Source organism: Pogonomyrmex barbatus, unplaced genomic scaffold (genome assembly GCF_055798465.1).
Source record: "Pogonomyrmex barbatus isolate J1 unplaced genomic scaffold, ASM5579846v1 scaffold3, whole genome shotgun sequence".
In the NCBI taxonomy this organism is placed as follows: domain Eukaryota; kingdom Metazoa; phylum Arthropoda; class Insecta; order Hymenoptera; family Formicidae; genus Pogonomyrmex; species Pogonomyrmex barbatus.
Genome location: NW_028297127.1, coordinates 16074765 through 16096527, shown reverse-complemented (window position 1 = coordinate 16096527; position 21763 = coordinate 16074765). Strand labels below are relative to the sequence as shown.

The following is a 21763-nucleotide window of genomic DNA, read 5'->3' as shown; positions in this document are numbered from 1 at the left end:
AAAAATAGGGAGAAAAAGACTCAGAATATTGCTTCTACGAGATAATATATGGGTGTACTCAAATATATATGCATTGTAAATAAGGAGTAGATAATTACATTTATTTTAATTATTTAAGAGCAAAATTGCAAAATTGGCTCTGTAGGTAGCTTCGTAATTGTAAAAGAAATTATCTTAACAAAATTTCATGACAAAACATCGTTTTTATAAGACAAAATATAATTGAGTACAGATACATATCTGCACTGTAAATAAGGAGTAGATAATCATTTTAGATCAAGTCGGAGTTAGCCCGTCATGCCTGCCGACTCTTAACGGTACGAAAATTTACAATTCACGTGACGTACACTATAGATATTCAATATTATCAGTACATTTTGGAACATATCCAATAAATCTGTTCTTTTCAGCTAAATTTCTTGCTTTGTTCATTCACATTGAAAGAGAAAAAAGGAGAAAAAGGAAAATTTCAAAATGTACTTCCGATTATAAAATTAATAAATAATTTTTTTGTAAAAATTTATGCTATTTTAATAATTCACGACACAAAATTATGTTTTACTATTTTAAATTTGAATAAATTTTGAATTTTGAATCAATAAATATATTTATTAATTTATAACTTCAATAAAATATTTTTTTAATCAAGTTAATTTAAGTTATATTAATTCTTATAACAAATTAATGTTAAATATTATTATAAATAATATAAATAGAATAAATTACATTATTCTCCCTCTAGAAAGTATTTTCCTATCATTTTCTTAGTTGCTTTAGATTGCTTTAGATATTATTAAATAATTTATTCCAATATTTAATTGATAACTTGTTATATTCGATTTGTTATAACAATTAATGTTGAGTTAAACTACTTTATACATTATTATTGCATGATAATCAAATATTGCTAAAACAATGATATTTTTTTTATTTTTATTTTTCTTCTTCTTCCTTCAAGACTGAATAATAATCGGCACAATCCAAAACATGTAAAACAAATATGTGTATAAATTATTATTAAATATAAAATATTCTACAAAATAAATAAAATATTAACATTTATTTATTCGCTAATCACTATCTACGATACGTATTAATGATAAATTTTGTTATAAGTACATCATTCTACATTAATTATCTGAAACAAAGAAGATGATAATTAAATTATGTTTCCATAATCCATAATCATAACTAAACAATAATGAATAATGAATATAAAATAGTGTATAATAAATCATGATCCAGTTCAATCAAAATTTGCAATTCAAAATGATTTCTTCATAGTTCATTATGCTTGCCCGTGTATATGTCTTATTAAGTTGTGTTTAAATATACGATATATTAAATTTGTATTTCGTATGCTCGAGACGAGTCAACTTATGCACGTCCTCGCGATGTTGCAATCTGAGTCATTGACGGTCGTGTCAGCATGTTATTCGTTTATTCATTGGCCTCTTTTAAACAATAAAAATTTATCCATGACTACTGATTAACTTAATTGCATCTTAATTAACAATAAAAATCTCTCGGGAATATCGGGAAAGATTAAAAATCAAGTGAAAGAAGAGGAGACATCGATAATATTCATATTTCTTATTCGTATATACAAATATATTTATTTTACAAAATTTTATGTGAACTTATAACAAAAGATATTTTATAACAATAACGAGACTACTATGATACTTTCAAGACGCTCGCATTCTCGCTAAATACATCTCTCTCATCCTTTACGTTCTCAACGATTGTATTTCAAATCAAAATTTAATTAAATCATACGTATTATTTAGATATGCATAAACAACAATTTTTAAAACATTAATAACGGTTTTAATGTTTCATTTCACTTTGTTGGACAATAAACATTTAAGTAATTAGATTGATAAACATTTAATTAATTAAATTTATAACTATTAATATAATTATTTAATTAATCTGCAATATTAATTTTCTTATGCATAGATATTTTAGAGGTCATCAGTAGTTGAAAAGAATTATTTTAGAAACCACTTGTGTCTGGCCCATTAGCTCAGTTGGTTAGAGCGTCGTGCTAATAACGCGAAGGTCGCGGGTTCGATCCCCCCATGGGCCATGATATCTTTTTTACTTTGTTTTTGTTTTTTTTTTTTCATTTTTTAATGACGTTTAATGATTTTAATATAATCTCAATAATATAGAAAATATTGGAAAATAAAAAATGGACCTCATTTATAATAAAGAATATAATGATACTCTTCAAGTGACAGTAGAGAAACGTGAGATTGCAAGAAAAACTATCTATTAGTGTCGGTCCACAATAGATGATTTAAGCTTTAAGAAGTAAGAAATTGACCAATTATAATTGAATATGAAAAGAATAATCGATTATGATTGGTCAATTTCTTACGGTTTAAAGCTTAAATACTTATTGTGGACCGACACTCGCATCTCTGACAGAACCGAATGTTCGATTATAAGCTTCGTTCATTGAATCGATGAAGTTTCATTGGACGTGTACTCTCTACAAGCAAACCGACGGTCATCGGTGGTGCTTCGAGAAATTTTTTCGTTTCTCTCCCCGGTGCATTCTTTAACGGTCCCGCACTCGTTCGCGACGAGTGTACACGTTACTTAAACGGTTGTTGCATTTCGACTGTTCATTATGCATCGCCATGTACCCGCGCTTTGCCATACGCACGGGCACGCATGATCGCACACGCGCATCGTACGTCGGCAATCTGCGTCACGACTGTCAAAACAAAATACGCTTTCTCTCAAATGCCTGAGAGCCCTTTGGTACGTGCGTTTTTATCTCACGTGCATCTGAATATCTGACAGTAAAATCAAAGTATACGACTATAAATTATCAAATATAAAATATGTGTCTCTTTACTCTTGCACGTTTTATTTGCACGAACGATAATACATCGCTTATTAAGCATTTCTTCCTTTGTCAAAACAATTATGCGCGTAAAATGCTGATTCGTAAAATAAGTATAAGCAATGACAAGGAGCATGCTCAAATTAATCGGATTACATAAATCATGAGTCCGCGCATTGACTCACCTTCACCTCTGTCCTATTAATGTTCCGTCGCGGGAAATTGTTTTCTTTAATCGTCACCCCGTCGAAACTGATGTTGCAATCGAGAATTCAATACGCCTAAACTTTCGAACGACAAATTAAAAAACTAAGTAGAAGTAAAAAAAGTAATATATCGTCTATTTACATCATCAAGATTTATTCAGCCGCAGCCGAAGACACTATTATTTAATACGCCATTATATAATATATAATGTATTATCAATGTGTTACAAGGCACATACATTATCGTTCATAAATTCTTGAACACTCTTTAAAATAAGACACATTCTTATTTACTTCTTTTTACTTTGGCAATACAACTATAATTTGATCTTTTTAACTTCTTCTTCTTCCTTTTTTTATATAGAAAAAAAAGATGCCGCCTTTTCTTCCATATATAAGCTTAAAACCTGTTGATCTTTTTAGCTATAAAATATCTATCACGAAAATGGAAAAACTTATAATTTTAACTTATAATTTTTTCTTTTATTTTATTTTTAAGAGTATCCTAGAACTTATGGATCGTGTATTATTAAAGTTTAATCTTAAGTAACATAAAATCTATTTTGGAAACAAGATACATAATTCTTACAATTTACCTGTACGAAGATCGTCGAAATTAGAATACAATCGAAATTGTTGTTGTTGTACTGTCCCTCTATCACATTTCATGTTGTTTATACATCATATTTCTCTTTCGTAACACAATTTGTTGGGTATGCAGTGTTACGACATGATCCTCCATAATTTTTTAATTCTCCCACTCCAGTTTTTATGAAAGCTTCACAGTTCTCTGAGAATCGTTTTTTCTTTAAGAACGCGTGTGTAAAGACACCCTCCACCGTTCAGGTCGACATTCCCAAGGCGCATGTCCTCCAGATTTCGGGCTTAATCCTATCATTTCTATCACACTGTCGGGTAAAAAGAATCGAACATCATGGATATGATCATCCAGGAGAATTTCAAAGCGACGTAAGTCAATATGAGCTTCAGCACTTGATGGCTCCAGTATAATCTACAACACGAGTCGTTTTCGTAATTAGATGTTAGATGAACGAAATAATATATGTATGATGTCTTAAAATTAAAATAGTATATATATATATATATATATATAAAATATATTTTTGAAGGTTAAAACGCCATTAAAGCAAAATTTTTTAAATTTGTTATGAAAATGTAAAAGTACAAAAGTTAAAATATCCAGAATGTGTTACCGAAGATTATTGAATGTTTCATGTACCTTTGCCATTTGACGCGTGCTTGTGGCAGAGTGTCTAAAGGATCTTTAATTAAGTACACTCTTATCCCGCGAATGTAAGTTTCAAAGTAAGTATTCCAATCGACATCTCGTATATCGCAGTAGAACTGTTCGCGATCTTTGGATGTAAGCTTCGCCATCAGCGTGTGCAACCGATCATTAGTGAATTTCCACTCTTGCGTGGAGAAGTAATTCAACACATCCATAAATTTGTGTATCTTCTTGTAAACTTTAAGCAACCTTCAACACACAATCTGTATTAAACAATGACTCGCATAAATGTGAGATCATTGATATATAAAAACAGAAAGAAATTCAATTCACTCTTTATTCAATACACGATCATTCTAAATCACTTGAAATTAATTCGAGTTGTTTAACTTTATATAATTTATTTAAAAAATTTTTTTTTTAAATATCGGATTTTATATATCAATAAATAAAATTCATTTTGTTATTAATTTGCGAAGCTTTTCTTTAAAAAAAGAATAGAAAAGAATTCACCTGGGTTGTCTTCCTATACAAAGTGTTGCAGTATCGAGCAGCAAAGCTGGAAGCAGATGCCAGAAATATACAAAAAAGAGATGGACCATCCTGTGCTTATTGTTTCTAAAACTGTAATACCAAACTGCTCGGCAGGAGGGAATCTCGAGACCATATTTCGTTGACATATCTTTCAGCTCGTCATAAGTTATTGGATTATCCGTGGACACGTAATTATAAATCGGAATGTTGTTGTGCGACTTGTTGTTCAATCTGGAATAATGATGCAATGTTATATGATGACGTATCATATTTATAGTGACGTAAAATCCTTTAAATTTTTACACATATACATACACTCATTTATCCATACACACATACATATGTACAAAGCATAAGTGTTGTATGTCTGCATTTCTAATTTTTCAAATTTTTTGCACTATCTTACAACGTACAAGGTTGTAACCAAAATTCTATCTTGTAAAATATAACATAAACTAATTGCTTACAAGTCGTTTAAAAAAAGTCTCTAAATAATAAATTAATATTACGAATTTTTATTAATAATCAAGTATCGCATGTACTTAAAAAATAATATATATAACAATTAATAATAAAAAAAAACAACAATGCATATATTAAATTATGATTATGATTACGTAAAAAAAAAAATATATATATATATATATTTTTTATAGTAACAACATGAATTTAAGAAAGATTTTAAATAATAAATTATTCATTATTTTAATCCAATTTGTCAGCATTAACAATGTCAGATGTCACATTATATTAAAAAAAAAAAAAAAAAAACAAATCGTAACTTAATATATGCATTGTTGTTTTTTTTTTTATTATGTGATATTTCTGCAATAATGAAGAAAGATAAAGAAAGCTAAAGAATAATATAATAATGATAACCTTTGATCGTTGGCCACGTCCCACGCACATGCGATTAAAGCATTGACCGTTAAATCGGCAGGTACCACATTTGCATGCACTGAGCCATCACAATGAATCGATCGAAGCAATCCAGTTCCAGCACCGGCAGCAACTCCCGTAGGACCATACATATTATCGATCCAACCCCGTGTAGGTTCCCGATATGTTGAGATTACTGGAAATAAAATCTTAAATTATTCCTGAAGCTTGGACAATATCTTATATGTTACACTTATATTCATGTTGTTATTATTGTTATAATTAATTATTCTTGCAATTGACTTATAATTATAAATCATTACTAATAATTATCTAGCATCATAATGTTATCTATAATCATTACTAATAATTATTTTGTCATCATAATAATTTCAATATCAAGATTTCTTAAATACTCTTATTATACATATCTCGATTTATATATCATTTTGTAAACTATATTCTTTTTTAATTTTGGATATTATTATTAATAGAAATGAATAAGTTATCCATTTCCTAACCAATAGCTGGACGAAAGATGCCAGCTGGCAAGTCGGTAGCCTGTTTCCTAATCACGTTCTCGGCAACTGCTTTCGTGAAGGTGTAGGTGTTTGGCCATTTTCCTAATAAACTGTAGAAAATAGATACAATATGATTATTTCTCGTTTCTTACGCGTTAAAAGAATTCAACAAAGATTTCGGAAAAGAAATCATGGAGAAACGTACTGCGGAGTCATGTCCTCAGCCAACTTATCTTCTATGCATTCCATCAGCGCAATTAGCTTGTCAGAGTCTATTGGCGGATCGTAAAACTTCTCCTCGATCACACTTTGCGGACAATTTGCATATGCGGTCGATACATGTATGAAAGACTAAGAAAATTGCATAAAATAACAATGGCGTCGTTTAAATTAAACACGAAGGTTGAGCAAATACGTAATATAAAAAAATCTTATGGATATATAGGCCTAGGATTTTTTTAACTAAAGTTGTGACTTTGTTCATTTTTCTCTACGTGGGAAAAAAAAAGAAAACGTGAATAATAACAAGAAGTCTAGCCTAGAAAGAACGCCTTTAATATTGACTATTGATTATTTGAATTCAAACCAAAGTGAAAATAATGTTTATTCAAATCATTCGAAGAAATGGATTGATTCAACAAGTAATAAAATAAATCTTAAATATATTTTATATATTTCTGTCTTTGTAAACGTTTTGTGAACTTTTGTACTATCGTACCTTCAAGTTCGTGATGTCCTTGCAGAGATTTACTACATCTCTCGTACTTCTGACGTTAATGGGCACTGCTAACTTCAACTTCTCGTCGAATCTGACCGTGGCTGCGACGTGGAAAACGATTGAAACTTCCCGGATGAGAGTGGCACGATCTTGTGCGGATATCCCAAGATTCGGTTGACTGCAGTCTCCCGCAATGGCGACGATTTGATGCCGGAATTTGGGCTGTTCATCTCTGAGCTTTGAAAACACCTGCGCAAATTGAAATAATAATTAATTATATTAAAGTAAATTACTACCTCATTTAATATATTAATAAAACTACTAGCGAATATTTACAAAAACATTTTTTAGATAAGTGAAAGAACGCAAGTTTATTAAAAGATAATTTTCTAATAATCTAAATAATACAAATTGGAATTATTGAAAGAAATAAGCTTCTAGAAAATAAATGAAACACAGACGCCAACGTGTTTGATGTGCCATTGATGACGCACGTATCATACAGGGAAATTTAGACATACGTGATGTGAACAATGAAGATTCGTTTAATTTGTTTCTTTTAATAAGTAAAAAACAAATCAAAGAGAACATTACTCGGTGGACTAGATCTTCGAAGTCTAATAATTCATTTATTATTGAATTTATGTCTATAAATTGCCGAAAAAAATTGCTTTATATCGCAATTTAATTATTAGACATCAGAAGTTGGAATCGAAAATTATTAATTTACTCATCAAGTCAGAATTTTAAGAGAATTCAGGATATAAATTTTTATCCGAATAATCCGAGAACAGGATTCGCTTGTTTTTAAAAACTCACCTCGTCATCGAAGATCTCTTCGGTGCGTTGGTGCACGTCCTTGCCCTTCTTCGGGCGCACCAGCAGGTAGATCGAGGCTACTCCAGGACACGTTCTGAGGATCTTCTCGATCAAGAGTTTGCCCATAAAACCGGTTCCGCCGGTGATAAAAATGCTCTGGCCATAGTAAAATTCCTGGATCGGCGTTAACTTCTCGTTGACCGGCGAGTTTTCCGTCGGCGATTCTGGCAGGCAGTCCGACTCGACGATAGTCACCTCCTGGCCGTCGATTCGATCGAAGAGCACCTCCACCATCTCTTTCACGGATTTGTACCTGCAACGGAATGAGCAACGTCTCTCTCTCTCTCTCTACGTTCGACTCGATTCACTTTATATCCAATTCGTATTCGCGGTTCGGCGCGTTACGAGCCGTCGTGTCGAATTTAAAGATGACTCTTCCTTTTTTGCTAATCCGTCCGTCGGTCGTCCGATCGATTAGTCGAGCTTGCGTCGATCGCATCGCGTTTCGCCTCGCTCATTATCACCTGTACGTGGACGAGAGGAACTCGCAAATGTCAATATCGCCCGTGTCGCAGATGGAGACGTGATAGATAGATGTAGCAATTTCTTCATCGTGCAAAATCACGTATTCCGTCGGGTGCAATGGATTCGCGATGGATGCTTGCTTTTCTTTTTTTAATCAAAGTCACGCCGAAAGATGAAATATTTGTCGGACGCGATATTGCGAAAGATGAATATCGTGACTCGAAGAACAAATTAAAAGGATGCATTTAATTTTCTTTCTCGAGTAAAGCTTCAAAATACCAAATATCTGTTGAACGCTACTCTTGAATATGCAAATTATTTTTTATTTTAATAATTAATAATTATATGCAATTTTGCAGCCAAATGAATATTTCATTTCCGAGATTACAAGTTCGCAGTTGCAACATTAATTCATTTTTTGTCTTTTTTATTTGTCAAAAAAAGTTTTCAAGCGTCACGTAATAAAATACACGTGAGATATTTTTCTATCTATTTTATATAACATTGACATTGAAAAAGGAAAACATATAATAAATCATTTCCAAAAAATTAATGTTGTTTATACAGGATTATAGCGTATCCACACACGAAAGACTATACTTCTTTATCTATCTCAATGAAAAATTTATAGCGACGGATCAAGTATCTTCTATTCACTCCCAAAGAGTGAATACATGTAAGATAATTTCTCATTCGAGGTGAAATACGTATTCTGGAATGCGCTCGGACTTCTTTTAATCTGGCGAACGCCATCCGTTCAAAACCAAAGTTTCTTTAAAGACATTCTCCAATAATGTCATTTATGTAAATTAATGGACATATATTTATATTACAAGGACGATTAATATGTCTGATTGATATTAGTTAATATGTTTCAGAATGTCAATACGATTTGTTTCTAAAGTTTCAACACTTAAGAGTAAGTATTAAACGATAATTTCTGATCATTTCATTTTTTTAATTTAACACGTTTCTTCTCGTATTAAAGATATGGATTTTCAGAGTTTCTAATCGATTTCTTCATTCTCCAATAGAATGATAAAATTTACCTTTAATACCAAAAAGAAATACTGATTTAAAGAAATAGAAATAATCAGGAATACAACCACTTAGCAGTCTAGTGTTAACAAGTACATTTTCAAATAAATATCTCGGAATAATATTTCGGTGAAAAATTCTTATGCAACAGCTGCATACTTTGTTGATATACAAAAATAAACATTGGCGTTTTCGTCCGCGAGGAGACAGCAATATCGTCGTATAGTCTCTCGCGCGGAGATCAACCTGTTAGGAAGAAACGACGTCTTCCAAATATCTCGCCGAGCGAGGAAAAGCAAATATCTTCTTCCCGCTGAAGGACGGCGTTTCCTCGAAGCGAGTCCTGTCCGGTACGTAACGTTTGAACAAGACTCATGGCTTATACGACTCTTGTGTCGACGGCGATACGCGCGGTATGTACATTCCGTCTCCTCGCCGGAAAGCGATGTTTGTCGAGTCGCTTTTTCAAGAACTCCTTCCGATACGTACATCGGAGTGCATGCAAAGTCGGTTAAGCCGTTACCGCCGGCTAATGCATGCGAAGCTGCAACCGCGTCATCCGTGATTAGCGTAAACCAGCGAGGATGTTTGTTACGCATGAAAAATTAACACACGACACCTGCCTGTGAAGCGAGCGCGAGGGGAATCATTTTTTATCGTGCGTGCGCGCGAACGAACAAAAGATTTCGCGCCACGAAGAAGCGCAGAACGAGAAATCCAGTCTTTGCTTCCTTTGGAAGCGACGCTGGACGCTGGAAAACTCAGCGCCGGCACCATTAATCTCCCGTCCGATCGCCCTGCTCGTCCCACCATCCCCCCCCCTCCCCCCGATCGTCTCGTGACTTTTTGTTCTCGCGATTTATCCCGTCCGTTATTCAATCCTTGCGTGAATAATGCATAACCGAAGAGGCGCGTTTTACCGCGATCTTATTCTCTCTTCGCATCGCAGATAAGAAAAAAATCGTTTTTCGAAAGGAATAATGTGGCATTTTTTCCGGAATGTTAAGATCGTCGTATTTTCTTTCGGGGATTAAATCTTTATTTCGCCGCATGAATCACCGCTTCGAATATCAACAAAGCGTCTTTTTTTCCGGGTCTTTTCACGTTTCTCTAATTTTATGACGTCCGGTTTTTTCCCTGAATTTCAAATCAGAATATGGCATCAAAATTCGTAATAGGAAATAATATACGTGCGGTTCGAGGGATTTTAATAGAATACCTATACGCTTAGTCAAACTCGACTTTTCACATGTTTAAGTGCTATCTGAATTAAAAGCGAGAAGTCACATCATGAAGAATTATCGGCATTAGAATAACAATGTCGAGAAGAGAAACGCAACGTTTTTTACGTCTATTTTGTATCGTATTTTAAATTATTTGACTTTGTAAAAAAGCAACAATGATATAAAAGTAGCATTAAAGATACAATATTGATGTTTGAATATCGATTAAATCGTCGATATGACATTTATTATTTCCATTTCATGACATGTTTTGATAGGTTTTTTTATCTTTGATTTCTTAAAATACTCATTTTTTTGTCACAAATGATTGTCATAAAATCACAATTTTATCGATTGATAGTCATAAAAACATCGATCGATGCAACATTATAGTATTAAAACAATATATTTTTCAAAACAAATTCTGATTTTATTAGACTCAAGGATTCAAGTCTAAAATAAAAACTCTTATGTTGATTTCGACTTTAGTATAAAAATGCCAAAGTTCCAAATTTTCTGTAATAAAAAGTTAATTATTATAAAAAGTATATATTATAAAATATATCTTATAAAATAAATATTATAAAATATATATTATAAAAAGTTAATTATAAAAAGTTTCTTTTTATTCTTAAGATTTCTTATTCTTAAGTTTCTTGTTATTCTTAAAGTCTTCTTATTCTTAAGTTAATTATAAAAAGTCTATTCTTAGTCTATTGTCACATGAATAATGGAAAAAATTTTTTATATTTATATCACGTAATCAAATCAAGTTTCTAATAAAGATACTTTTTTGCTTAAGATTTATACACAATAATCAAAACATTTACATAACAGAAAAACTATAAAGAACTTGAAAGACTATAAAGAAAAACTATAAAGAATTTAATAAAATAAAAAAGCAGATATGTCTATTGAATAGACATTTGTGAGATACGGTAATTAAATGATTACATCAAGCAATAATTACATCGGCAGTTGATTTGAATGCGATGATGCTAGCGAATGAAGTTTCTGTAATAAAAAACAGAAAATTATTCAAATGTCGTCGCTTCAAGCATGTGTTTCAAAACGATCACTTTTACTTTCTGCTTTTACTTAAGCGTTTCACTTTCATTTCGTGACAATTAACGTAACATCTATATATTCTGTCGCATCCATCCGAATTCATAAATGGCTAAATTTATCGAATACCGGTTTCGATCCTTGATCAATCCTTGAGCGCACTAATAAAGACGATGTTGATTAATGTCGAATTAATTTTAATAAACGAGATAAATTCAAGGAAGGAAGGAAGATGAAGGGATTGCATGCATACTAGAAATATAATTGGGTGAAAGTCGATCGTGAACTTCGGCGCTTCTATCCCACGGAATAAAAATCTTCGGCTGTATAAGTGTAATGACGAAATGAAAAGAAAGCTCAAGCGACAGGCGAACATGCGCAGAGATGTTTAGAACAGGCATGCTATAGGACCCTGGAAATTAGAAATCTTCTTTTCACTTATATTGGATAATCAAGAGATACAAACTTTTCTTGAAAAGGACAAACTCTTCTTGCTTATATTGAAGGAAAATGAAATTACCTAATTCTAGTAGTAGTAATTGCTAATTTAAATTACTTTAATTGCATTATAGTATTAAATAATTAAATTGTTTTAATTTTTTTAATTTAAAGAGAAATAAGAAGAATCATAGAATAAGATTCAAGCGGAAATAGAGTTGGGCGGGACTCTTTTAAGAAGATTTTTATTTTAATAAGTAAACTTCTCGACAAGAGAAATAATAGAAGAAAACCTCCGTAATGTTTCCGTTTATACTTGTTACGGTGCATGGAACTTTGTTAATAATTTTCACACGCAATGGATGATCTGTCCACTTTCATGTTTTTTCCCTTTACTTTCGAGTTGACGTAATAAGTAGTATAGCAATATTTTTTTTTTACAAAGGATACCGGTATTTCGTAATAATCACGTTCACGGGATATCTAAACATGCAACTGGTTATGTTACATCTGAAATGGAAGGAGCTTGGGGCGCGGACAATTTCGACGGATATACGCAGCTCTTTACTTTCTCCGGCCAGCAGCGGCCATCAGACTCCGGGAATCCAGATGAGAAAATTCAAGTTATTCTCACGTATATAAATTTGAAGTAATCTAGGCAAATCGACGCAGAGTCATATATGAAATTTTATTTCTATAAAATATTTTAGAGCTGCTGCTTTACATATAAAATTATACGTTGAATGCTAAAATTAAGAATTATATCCCACTCGTCTTTATCAAAATTTATTAAAAATTAATTTTAAATTAATTAAATTAATTTTAAAATAATTAAAAATTAATTAATTTTTAAGTAAAACGTTTTGAAAATTTTATTGAAAATTAATTGAGTTTTTGTTTTCGATTTAACTTTTATATATAAATATTTTATATATTTAATTTTATTCAGTTTAAAAGAAATTGAAATTCATTTTTAAATTGAAATTCATTTTATATATTTTAAGCAAATAGTTTCTGATATATATGTTCTGATATTAATGTTTTTTGTGATATTGATGCAATTCTCCGAGCGAGAACGAATCGGCGTTAATTAACTGCAAAAACACTTTGCGTTTTCCAACTTGAATATTACATTATAAAATTCACTTGAATATTAATACAATTTAGAAGGTCAATGATGAAATTGTTAATCCAATATGCATAGTATATTTTAAAAACTATTATTATTTTTTACATCTTTCAATTTTTACATTCAGTTTTTCTATTAGATATATAAATTTAGTATCATAATATTAAATATTTGCATTGATCATTTAACGCGATAAGATAAAGAAAAAAATTTTATTCAGTATTTTATATTTATTTAAATTTGATAGATAATATATATATATATATATATATATATATATATATCGATAATTAAACATAAACTAGCAGAAGAATGATTTCTCTCATAAATCAATTTTGTATGATAAATTCTTTAGAATCCAATTTCTTTCTTCACTAAAGATAAAATTTTCTTTAAAAAAATAGCTTTAAAAAAATAGTTATTTTGCGTATGACAGATTTGATTAAACAATCTGATACACACAAATGCCTACAGAAGACAGCAATTACATCGAAATGGCTGGTCAAAGTGATTGTTAGACTCGTGACATACAAACTTATTCGAGAAAGGAAGAATCACTGTGCATATATTAGCCATCGCAAATATTAGTTTTTTAATCTCAAAGACAATCTCAACCAGCGTGCCATTTATCGTGTCCGAGATTCGTCGGCGGCGATGACGATGCGGTCTCGTCTTCTCGTCGATCGGTCTAGCTTTCCAAGTAAGGAAGGAGGTCAGACGCTAACCCCGAATATTCGCGAAGCGCGTCTAGCCGAATGAACGAGAAAGAAGAAAATCTCACGCATTTTCCCTTTCTTTCGATTTTTCTCTCTTCTTGAAAAAAATTTGATCGGTCCCATCGGGCCCGAGTGCGGGCGCACTTCCGCGTCGTGGCGATTATTCTAATGGGAGTTAGGCATCATTACGAGCCAACGCGGAAGACTCGACACGGAGGTGGTGGACGGCGCGGCGTAACATTACGCAAACGCCCGAGAAAGATTCCACTTGCACAACACGCAGCGCGTTATTACGCTCACGTAACTTTATATATTCGCGCCGTATGTCGCGCGTTACTTTTACAGTAATACCGCTTAATCGCTCGTTAAGGAGTCGCAAATCTTCATTTCGCGGCCGCGTCCTCGCGCGGGGCGCGAAGAAATCACGCTTCCGGAACAAGAACGACTGGCGATCGCGCGACGCGGGCGATCCGGAATGATACTTTCAAGGTTTCTGAAGGAGAAGCGAATAGCTCGTCGAGAGCTACGGCGGGATCCTTTTTGCAAAATTGTTCTTGCGCACGATCATTTTTAACGTTAAAATCTTATTCTTAGAAGTTCTCATGAGTGTGAAATTGCGTGTAAATAGAGTTCTCTTTAAAATAAAATCGTGAAGGAGTAAACATGAAGTTTGCACTGTATATCTTTGAGAAAATGAGGAAATGTGTTCATTAAACACGATAATCCGTCGTTTGTCGTTAGTTAAATATAATTTGGAATTGTTAAGAGTAATTAAAAATATATGATTCTTTATAAATAACAAAGGATACTTGTCTTGAAAGGATTAACTAATTAGTGACTCTTACGTGACGTATACAAAGAGAAAAATTATAATCGGTTGTATTTAAATAATTATAACTTTGTTTTACTCTTCGAGTCTTACGTCTCAATTGTACACAGCGATTAGGCCATTATTTGCAATTATCTTTTATCTTGGATAAGTATCACTCATGAAAGATTCTTCAATAATTATTTAACGCGCTTTAAACAGCATTTTTACTATCGTAACTAATAGCAATAACGTTAATACGTAATTGTAATCAAATGTTGAAAGCCCTTGGCAAGCTTTGCCAATTTATTAAGTGATTTATTAATGATTGCAATTCCTCACGATTATCAAGAGAGATCAGCGTACAACAGTTCCGTGTTCAGTGCTACATTCATGTATAATTTTCTGCAACTTTGTAGCAAATTTTTACGTTCCAGGTCTCGGTCTGTTAATTTTTTTTTATTAAACAGTTACTTAAATTAGCATTAAATTATGCTACTCTAATGATATTCATTAATCAGAAATAAATTACATCAATCTTAATTACGTAAATGTTTTTTTCTTTCGTGTAGAATTAGAATTCTTTCATAGAATTCTTTCATAAAATAATAAATATATATAATAAAGAATGTACAAAATAAATCCTTTTTTATTTTAAATCACACTCCGGATAAAAACATTTACCTTCATCAGCAAATATTTAAATGTTTTGATTAATCACTAAGCTACTCATTAAAAATTCATTTAAAAAAACATGAAATAATTAATATCTAAATTAATGAAGCATAAATAAATCAGTAGGAATTAAATCGTTTCGAAAAAACACGTCGTGTTTGTGCGCAGAATTAGATATTAAATAAAGTTAATTTTAGCTTAATTTTTTCCCGAAGATTTTTTTTCTCGTCGAACCAGAAAGTCGAACCAAATTTTTTACAGCCAAGAATTAGGGCATATTTTTCTCTTACTGAGAAAGTGTGTCACGGAAGTTATATTCTCCAATTGTTCGAGAAAACCAGGTATCCGTGCAGACCGACGTCTTTCGTCATAAGCCACGCCACCGGCACATAACGGTATGGATGCTGTGAGTGTTCGTTGATTCCCTAACGGTGCGACCTATTTTTCTATTATACTACTGCCATAGATACATTTCGTTTGTGATTCACTTGAGCGGTACTACGAACGATTCGGGCTTTGCTTAATGACGTTTGACGCACGGAACAAAACCAATGCATTTAGGACACCGAGAAAGTATGTGAAAGTGCAACCGAGCGAAAAATTATTGCGTGTTGTATGCTTGAACATCGTATGTTTATTTTTCCATCATTCAGAATTTTCATCATTCCATCATTCATAAAGGATTTGAAGCGACAATGTGGAAAAGTTGACAGACGAACCATTGAAGGAGAATAAATTATAAGAAAGATTTAAGGAAGTTTTTTCTAAAAATAGTTTCAAATTGCCAATTAAGTCATAATAGTCCAAATCCACGATCAACAAAACAATAAAAAGTCTTTTAAAATTGCGGACGTTATGTATAGATTTTTTAAATAGATTATAAATTGAAATATTTATCATAAATTTAAAATTTTTATCATAAATTAAAATATAAATTATAATAGGTAAGAAAATTTCATAATTATTTAAATGTATAATTATTTATTCAGTGAATAAAATTATATAACTTAAAATTGAACACATTGATCTATTACTTTTGTATTAATTGATTTTAATTATAGAGATGTTTTTAATTTTGTTCAAATTATTATAAAACATTAATAAAATTAGAAGTACATTAAAGACAGAATGTTTTATGCAAACAATTTTATTTGATATAAATAAATAACTTTAAGGATTATTTTAGTTTTACCAATATTTTACCAATATTTTAGTTTTAACTATTTGTTTAAATTTTTCCGAAGGAAAATCTATTAAAAGTTATAAGAATAATTAATTACATTTTTCTTCAAATTTAAATATATTCCTTTTAATTTTAAAATTTTTTATATTTAATTTTTTAAGTCTTTATTTCTAATCTAATATTCGAATCAATTTAGTATTCGAATACCCAAAGTTTTAATAAATGTCAAAATTATTGATTTATGTTTTGTTAAAGCGTTACTTGATATTAAATAAAAAATACATTTGCTGTTTAAGTAATAAACTTGTAATTAACTGTCTCAAGCATAATGAGATATTTTATAAATAATAAATTATCCTAGGAAAAAGTAATTAACACAACTCTTGCGTCAATCCTTGTCAAGATTTTTACTTCTTCTATGATTTAGAATTTATTATCATACTATTATTAATATAAAAACCAAAAATCGGAGGTACAAGGCAAATTTATACAGCTCAATTAGCATGACGACGGCAATCACCTGGAGCAATACTACTAAGAGCAATGTAACTTGAATATCCTCTTATGTAAATCATGATGCCGGTCGATTTCTCGTCGTAGTCGGCGCGAAGAAAGAAGAGAAAAGTCATGTAAGCACGTTGTATATGTTTCCTGAAGTAGATGCTAACGTGGGATTATTAAACTTTGCGTGTGTCGCCCGTCGAGATTTGGCCGTTAAAAATATGCGAAATGATTTCTCTCGGTAAAACTGACTTCTGGTAAAACCTGCCAATCGAAACTGACCGAGGTTGACGACAGATAAATCTTATCTACTTCTTACAAGGACCGTACAGTTGTCTGTTTACAGGATACGGAAAAGTTACACTCTTCCGCATATAAATTTGATATTAATTGTTTGTTAATATAAAGATTTAATTATCGAGAATAAATTATTATTAGTAAGCTACTTACAGGCTGTAAATCTTCAAGCTATCAGTTTTCAATATTCTTGAATATTCATTCCATTAAATATGCAACCTTCAGATTGTTTATTTTAGTATTTTATTTTAGTATTTTATTTTATTATTTGTTATTTAGTTGTATATTTAGGCCCGATTCTCTGACAATATCTCTGACCGAATTGTACAAGTAATAAAATACAGTTGATTGAACTTTATAAGTTAACAAAGCGTATGCGCAATTAACAAAACGATTATGTGAATCGTATTGTAGCAATACGACAGAAACAACGCAATCGTCTTTTTATGTATGCATGCACGTCTTATTCTTAATGCGTGTGGTTCTTCTGTACAGCTACTTAGAAACCAAGCCAACAAGAATAGTGATTGCTTTAATATTAAAGTACATGTATGTAAATAGTTGTGGAACGATGTATTTATCAGATGCAGAAACAAGATTAAATTATTCGAAATAAGATTAAAATAAGATTAAAATTACACTACGAAATTTTCACAAGAAGGAAAGGAGCAAGTCACGAAGAATTAAGAAAACTAATCTCAAAATTGTACTTTTTACAACCAGCACAAGAAATATATGTATTCTGAATAAATAACTCTGGGAATTTGAATTTCAATATTACTATAATATACTATATTACACAGTTGTACAATCAGTATGGATGTGTTATAATTACGTGTTATAATTATACTAATATTACACCTTGCGCTTTGTCCTTTTGAATTAGACAAGTTTGTCCGTCCATGGAAAATTAACGATCTGACACGGATCTCAAGTCGTGCGTGCAATCTCCGCGTGCGTAACAACAGTAATATCATAATTATTATTTTCATTGTATATCTGATGCCGCCTTGCTTTCCGCATCCCGTAATTTTCGCATTAAGCCGCTATTAGAGCGCGCACAAGATAGTCACAGGTGGTTTCCCGGTTACGCGAAAAGTAACCGTTGTCGAATGTCACACGGTCAAACAAAAAGAATGCTGCACGTACGCGGAAAGATGAAGAAGCGGGGACCACATGGCTGGAGCTACGCGTTGGCCAAATTTTAGGAGGAAAATTGCAAAAGGCGCCAACCCTCCTCCTCCCCCCCCCCCCCCCCGCTCCCCCCGATCTCCGGGTGTGACTTTGCACGAGGATTTGCGATGATGAAACGTTAAAAATTCCAGAGTGTCGCGTTCGACGAATTAAAAAGAAGAGACTGAAATATTAAACATACTAATTGTGGTAATTATTAAAGTCGAAATATCGTATTTGTAAATTTGTACGGTTTGTGAAATAAAAAAATTTCTTAATCGACAACAATACACTTTTATTCACCGATATATGAATAATGTATTCATCTTAACCCAATGTATCCCAATGTTTTATAAACTTATCTGGTGGATCGTTGCTAATTGAATTAAATAGTTTTTGAGATTGTAATTTATTAATATATTGGACTTATATTCATTAATATATATTTATTAACAGTGTGGCATTAAGTGGACTGTATAATTGAACTAGTGATGATATAGTTTTGAAGTTTCGATTTATCATGTTATTTGTCCGCTCGATTTAGATTAATAAGCTTTAATTATATGGATGACTGATCTTAGAAAATGCATAATACAAATGTAGATTGTTATTTTCAATCTTGAATTTTTCCGACTACGACACGCTCAAATATCTAATAAATTGCTCCATATAGATTATTTTATTTTATAATTGTATAACAATTTTATATAATATTTAAGCTACCAAAACTGAATATCAGTGAATTTTATAATATCTATGTTTTATATATTAAGAACTTAATCACATGAGCAAAACGAAAAAAAAGAATTAAAGAAAATAGGAAAAGAAAGTGGATATGCGAATGCGTATCGAAGAGAAATCAAAAACAAAAACTGTGACAAATAAGTAAGAATGTACGATTTAATAGTAAATAGCCCAATTCCCATTGGTCCGGAAAGAAGAGAAACGGTATATTTTACAACTGTTTCCAGAAAAAAATGTCGCAATACTTCGAAGTCCCGTTCATTATTTTTCTTTCGACTCGTAACTTTTGATCAAGAAAGACCTGTTGTCTATTGTTAATATCATGTCCATTTCTTCAATGCAGATTAACTTTAATTTTAGTTTACTTTATCTTTCTTAATTCTTAAAATAAAAAAAAGAATAAAAGATAAATTAAATTGAGATCAAAGTTAATATCTATTGATAGAAATGGTCATTGATACAAATCCATTTAATAATTTAATAATTTTTAAATTACAAAAGTTCAGATTTAAATAAAATTTATCGACATAAAAAATACAAATCGATATTTAAGTAAATGATGAGACTTTTAAGAAAAATAAAAAATATTCCACATTTATGCAGTGCAGGATCCTTTTGCGAAATTTAGCAAATTTCAAAATCTACCGCATTCGAATTGAGAAAGCAGGATTTTTACCGTATCCGTATGAAAGGGCTGGATTTTTTTTTCAACGAGAGACTTACACTGCTAGGGGGAGAGATGTGTCAATCGCCTTGTACCCTCGCGGAAGTAGCAAAGCCGACTGGAGAACAACTCGGTCGAGGTGATATGACAAACTAAGCTGCGACCAGGAAAAAGAAACGCATGTCGCGGATTCATTGTGACAGATACACACGTGAACGTGTCTCGCATATCGATCGGCGATGTTAATCTTCCACTGACCTTATTGAATAGCGAGAGATGATCGACAAAAAGAATCCGTGCTCGCAGCGACGATGACAGCGGACAGGCAGGCAGGCAAGACGAGCGATTGCGGCTGGCAGGTGCTCAGGCAAATAGGCAGGCAATCGGGCGGACGTGAATACCGGTAGGTGTATATATATATATATATATATATATATATATATATATATATATATGTAATAACTTTCTCCTCGCGCGCGTGGATCTATCGATCCTCTTTTCTGCCTCGACGACTTTTCACGAGTAAAACAGACCGCATTTTGTCGCTCCCGTTGAACCGCCGGTCCCACTTTTCCCACCTTCGTCTTCGTACCCCACCCTCGATGGTATCATATCCTACCTTCTCGTCTTCCTCCTCCACGTTCACCATTTGCATTAGCATTTGTAAAAAATCAGAGATCATTATTTCCATCGAGAGTATATTTCCAAGTATTAAATCGAAGATTATTATCTCTTAATTTACATTTTTCAGTCTTTAATTATTAAAATGATCTCAATACAAATATCAAATATCAATACAAATATAGTATAAAAAAGCATTAGGTATAAAAAGTCTCAATTAAAGTCTTAAATTATCTTGAATAATAATAATAATAATCAGACACGTAGAGACACTAGAGTCACAAAATTTGCATTTCCCTGTATTATGAAATAGATCTATATTATGCAATGGAAAATTATTTTTCTTAATTAAGAATGAATAATCTCATGCAGATATTCAATTAAGCATCCAATTTTAACATTGTAATAACATTATAAAACTTTAGCTTCTCACACATATGAAACATACAAAGGATATACGTACAAATTCAATGCACAATTTATTTATAATGAAGTAATTACATATGTAATTATTTTGTCCTTGGATAAACAGTAAATAATATCTGTGGAATCTGAAATAGAAATCATTAGGATGAATTAATCAGACATCCTTTAGTCTTCGAAGTTTATTTTATCATAATATAAAGCTTCTTTTATACAGTTAAACATAATATATCTATTCTTCATGTAATTCTTTATATAATTTTTATTCATTATTATTAAAATTAAAATTAAAAATTCAAAGATATATCAAAACACAAGCTTCTTTAATCTCGTATTGTTTTTCACATTTGAAATGCATAGAAACTTTTATCACTGAGTAGATTGGAAGTAGAAGCTACCAATATGTGAATTGGATAAAACATTATTTAATTTATTCCTCAAAGTTTATCTTATTATCATTATTTTTGTTTTTAGATAAAAAACAAGTAATGTTTGTAGGGGCTGAAAAGTTGTCAATGTGTGAATTGAATCAGACATCATTTTTTTAGTCCAAGTTTATTTTATCATAAAAACATAAAATCATAAAATTATATTATCATATAAAATTCCTTTTACGAATATTTTTATCTAATTATCTATATAATTCTATCTATATAATTTTTAGTCATAATTAATACTAAAATTAAAAATTCAAAGACAAGTAATAGTGTCTTCTTTGATCTCACGTTATTATTATCTTATGTTCAATGATTTA

General features: G+C 31.4%; 1 protein-coding gene and 1 non-coding gene across 5 annotated transcripts; one reads left to right on the top strand and one right to left on the bottom strand.

Moving 5' to 3' along the window:
- Positions 1 to 1589: 1589 nt before the first annotated feature.
- Positions 1590 to 20494, bottom strand: LOC105428005 (fatty acyl-CoA reductase wat). Of its 4 annotated transcripts, none has more exons than XM_011640041.3 (9): positions 20224 to 20494; positions 7787 to 8099; positions 6968 to 7216; positions 6455 to 6600; positions 6250 to 6359; positions 5729 to 5924; positions 4829 to 5080; positions 4307 to 4564; positions 1590 to 4078 (listed from the first exon to the last, which is right to left on the bottom strand). In XM_011640041.3, exons 2-9 carry the CDS (start codon positions 8078 to 8080, stop codon positions 3970 to 3972), a joined length of 1614 nt encoding a protein of 537 aa, XP_011638343.2. In that variant the 5' UTR covers positions 8081 to 8099; positions 20224 to 20494; the 3' UTR covers positions 1590 to 3969. The 4 variants fall into 4 exon arrangements, with proteins under 4 accessions (XP_011638343.2, XP_088936583.1, XP_088936582.1 ...); XM_089080457.1 differs by lacking the exon at positions 20224 to 20494 and adding an exon at positions 20025 to 20042; XM_089080456.1 differs by lacking the exon at positions 20224 to 20494 and adding an exon at positions 18534 to 18621.
- On the top strand, positions 2019 to 2092 carry TRNAI-AAU (transfer RNA isoleucine (anticodon AAU)). Its single transcript has one exon. It is a non-coding gene; the product is annotated as a tRNA-Ile (tRNA).
- Positions 20495 to 21763: the final 1269 nt, after the last annotated feature.

What these genes read in the sequence shown, in the direction of transcription:
- LOC105428005 (XM_089080455.1), bottom strand. Translation starts at nt 8,285, where the DNA reads ATGCGATCGACGCAAGCTCGACTAATCGATCGGACGACCGACGGACGG. An exon ending in GCTGAGGACATGACTCCGCA is followed by an intron (nt 6,360 to 6,454) that starts GTACGTTTCTCC and finishes TATTTTCTACAG; the next exon opens with TTTATTAGGAAAATGGCCAA. An exon ending in GACGTGGCCAACGATCAAAG is followed by an intron (nt 5,081 to 5,728) that starts GTTATCATTATT and finishes TCATTATTCCAG; the next exon opens with ATTGAACAACAAGTCGCACA.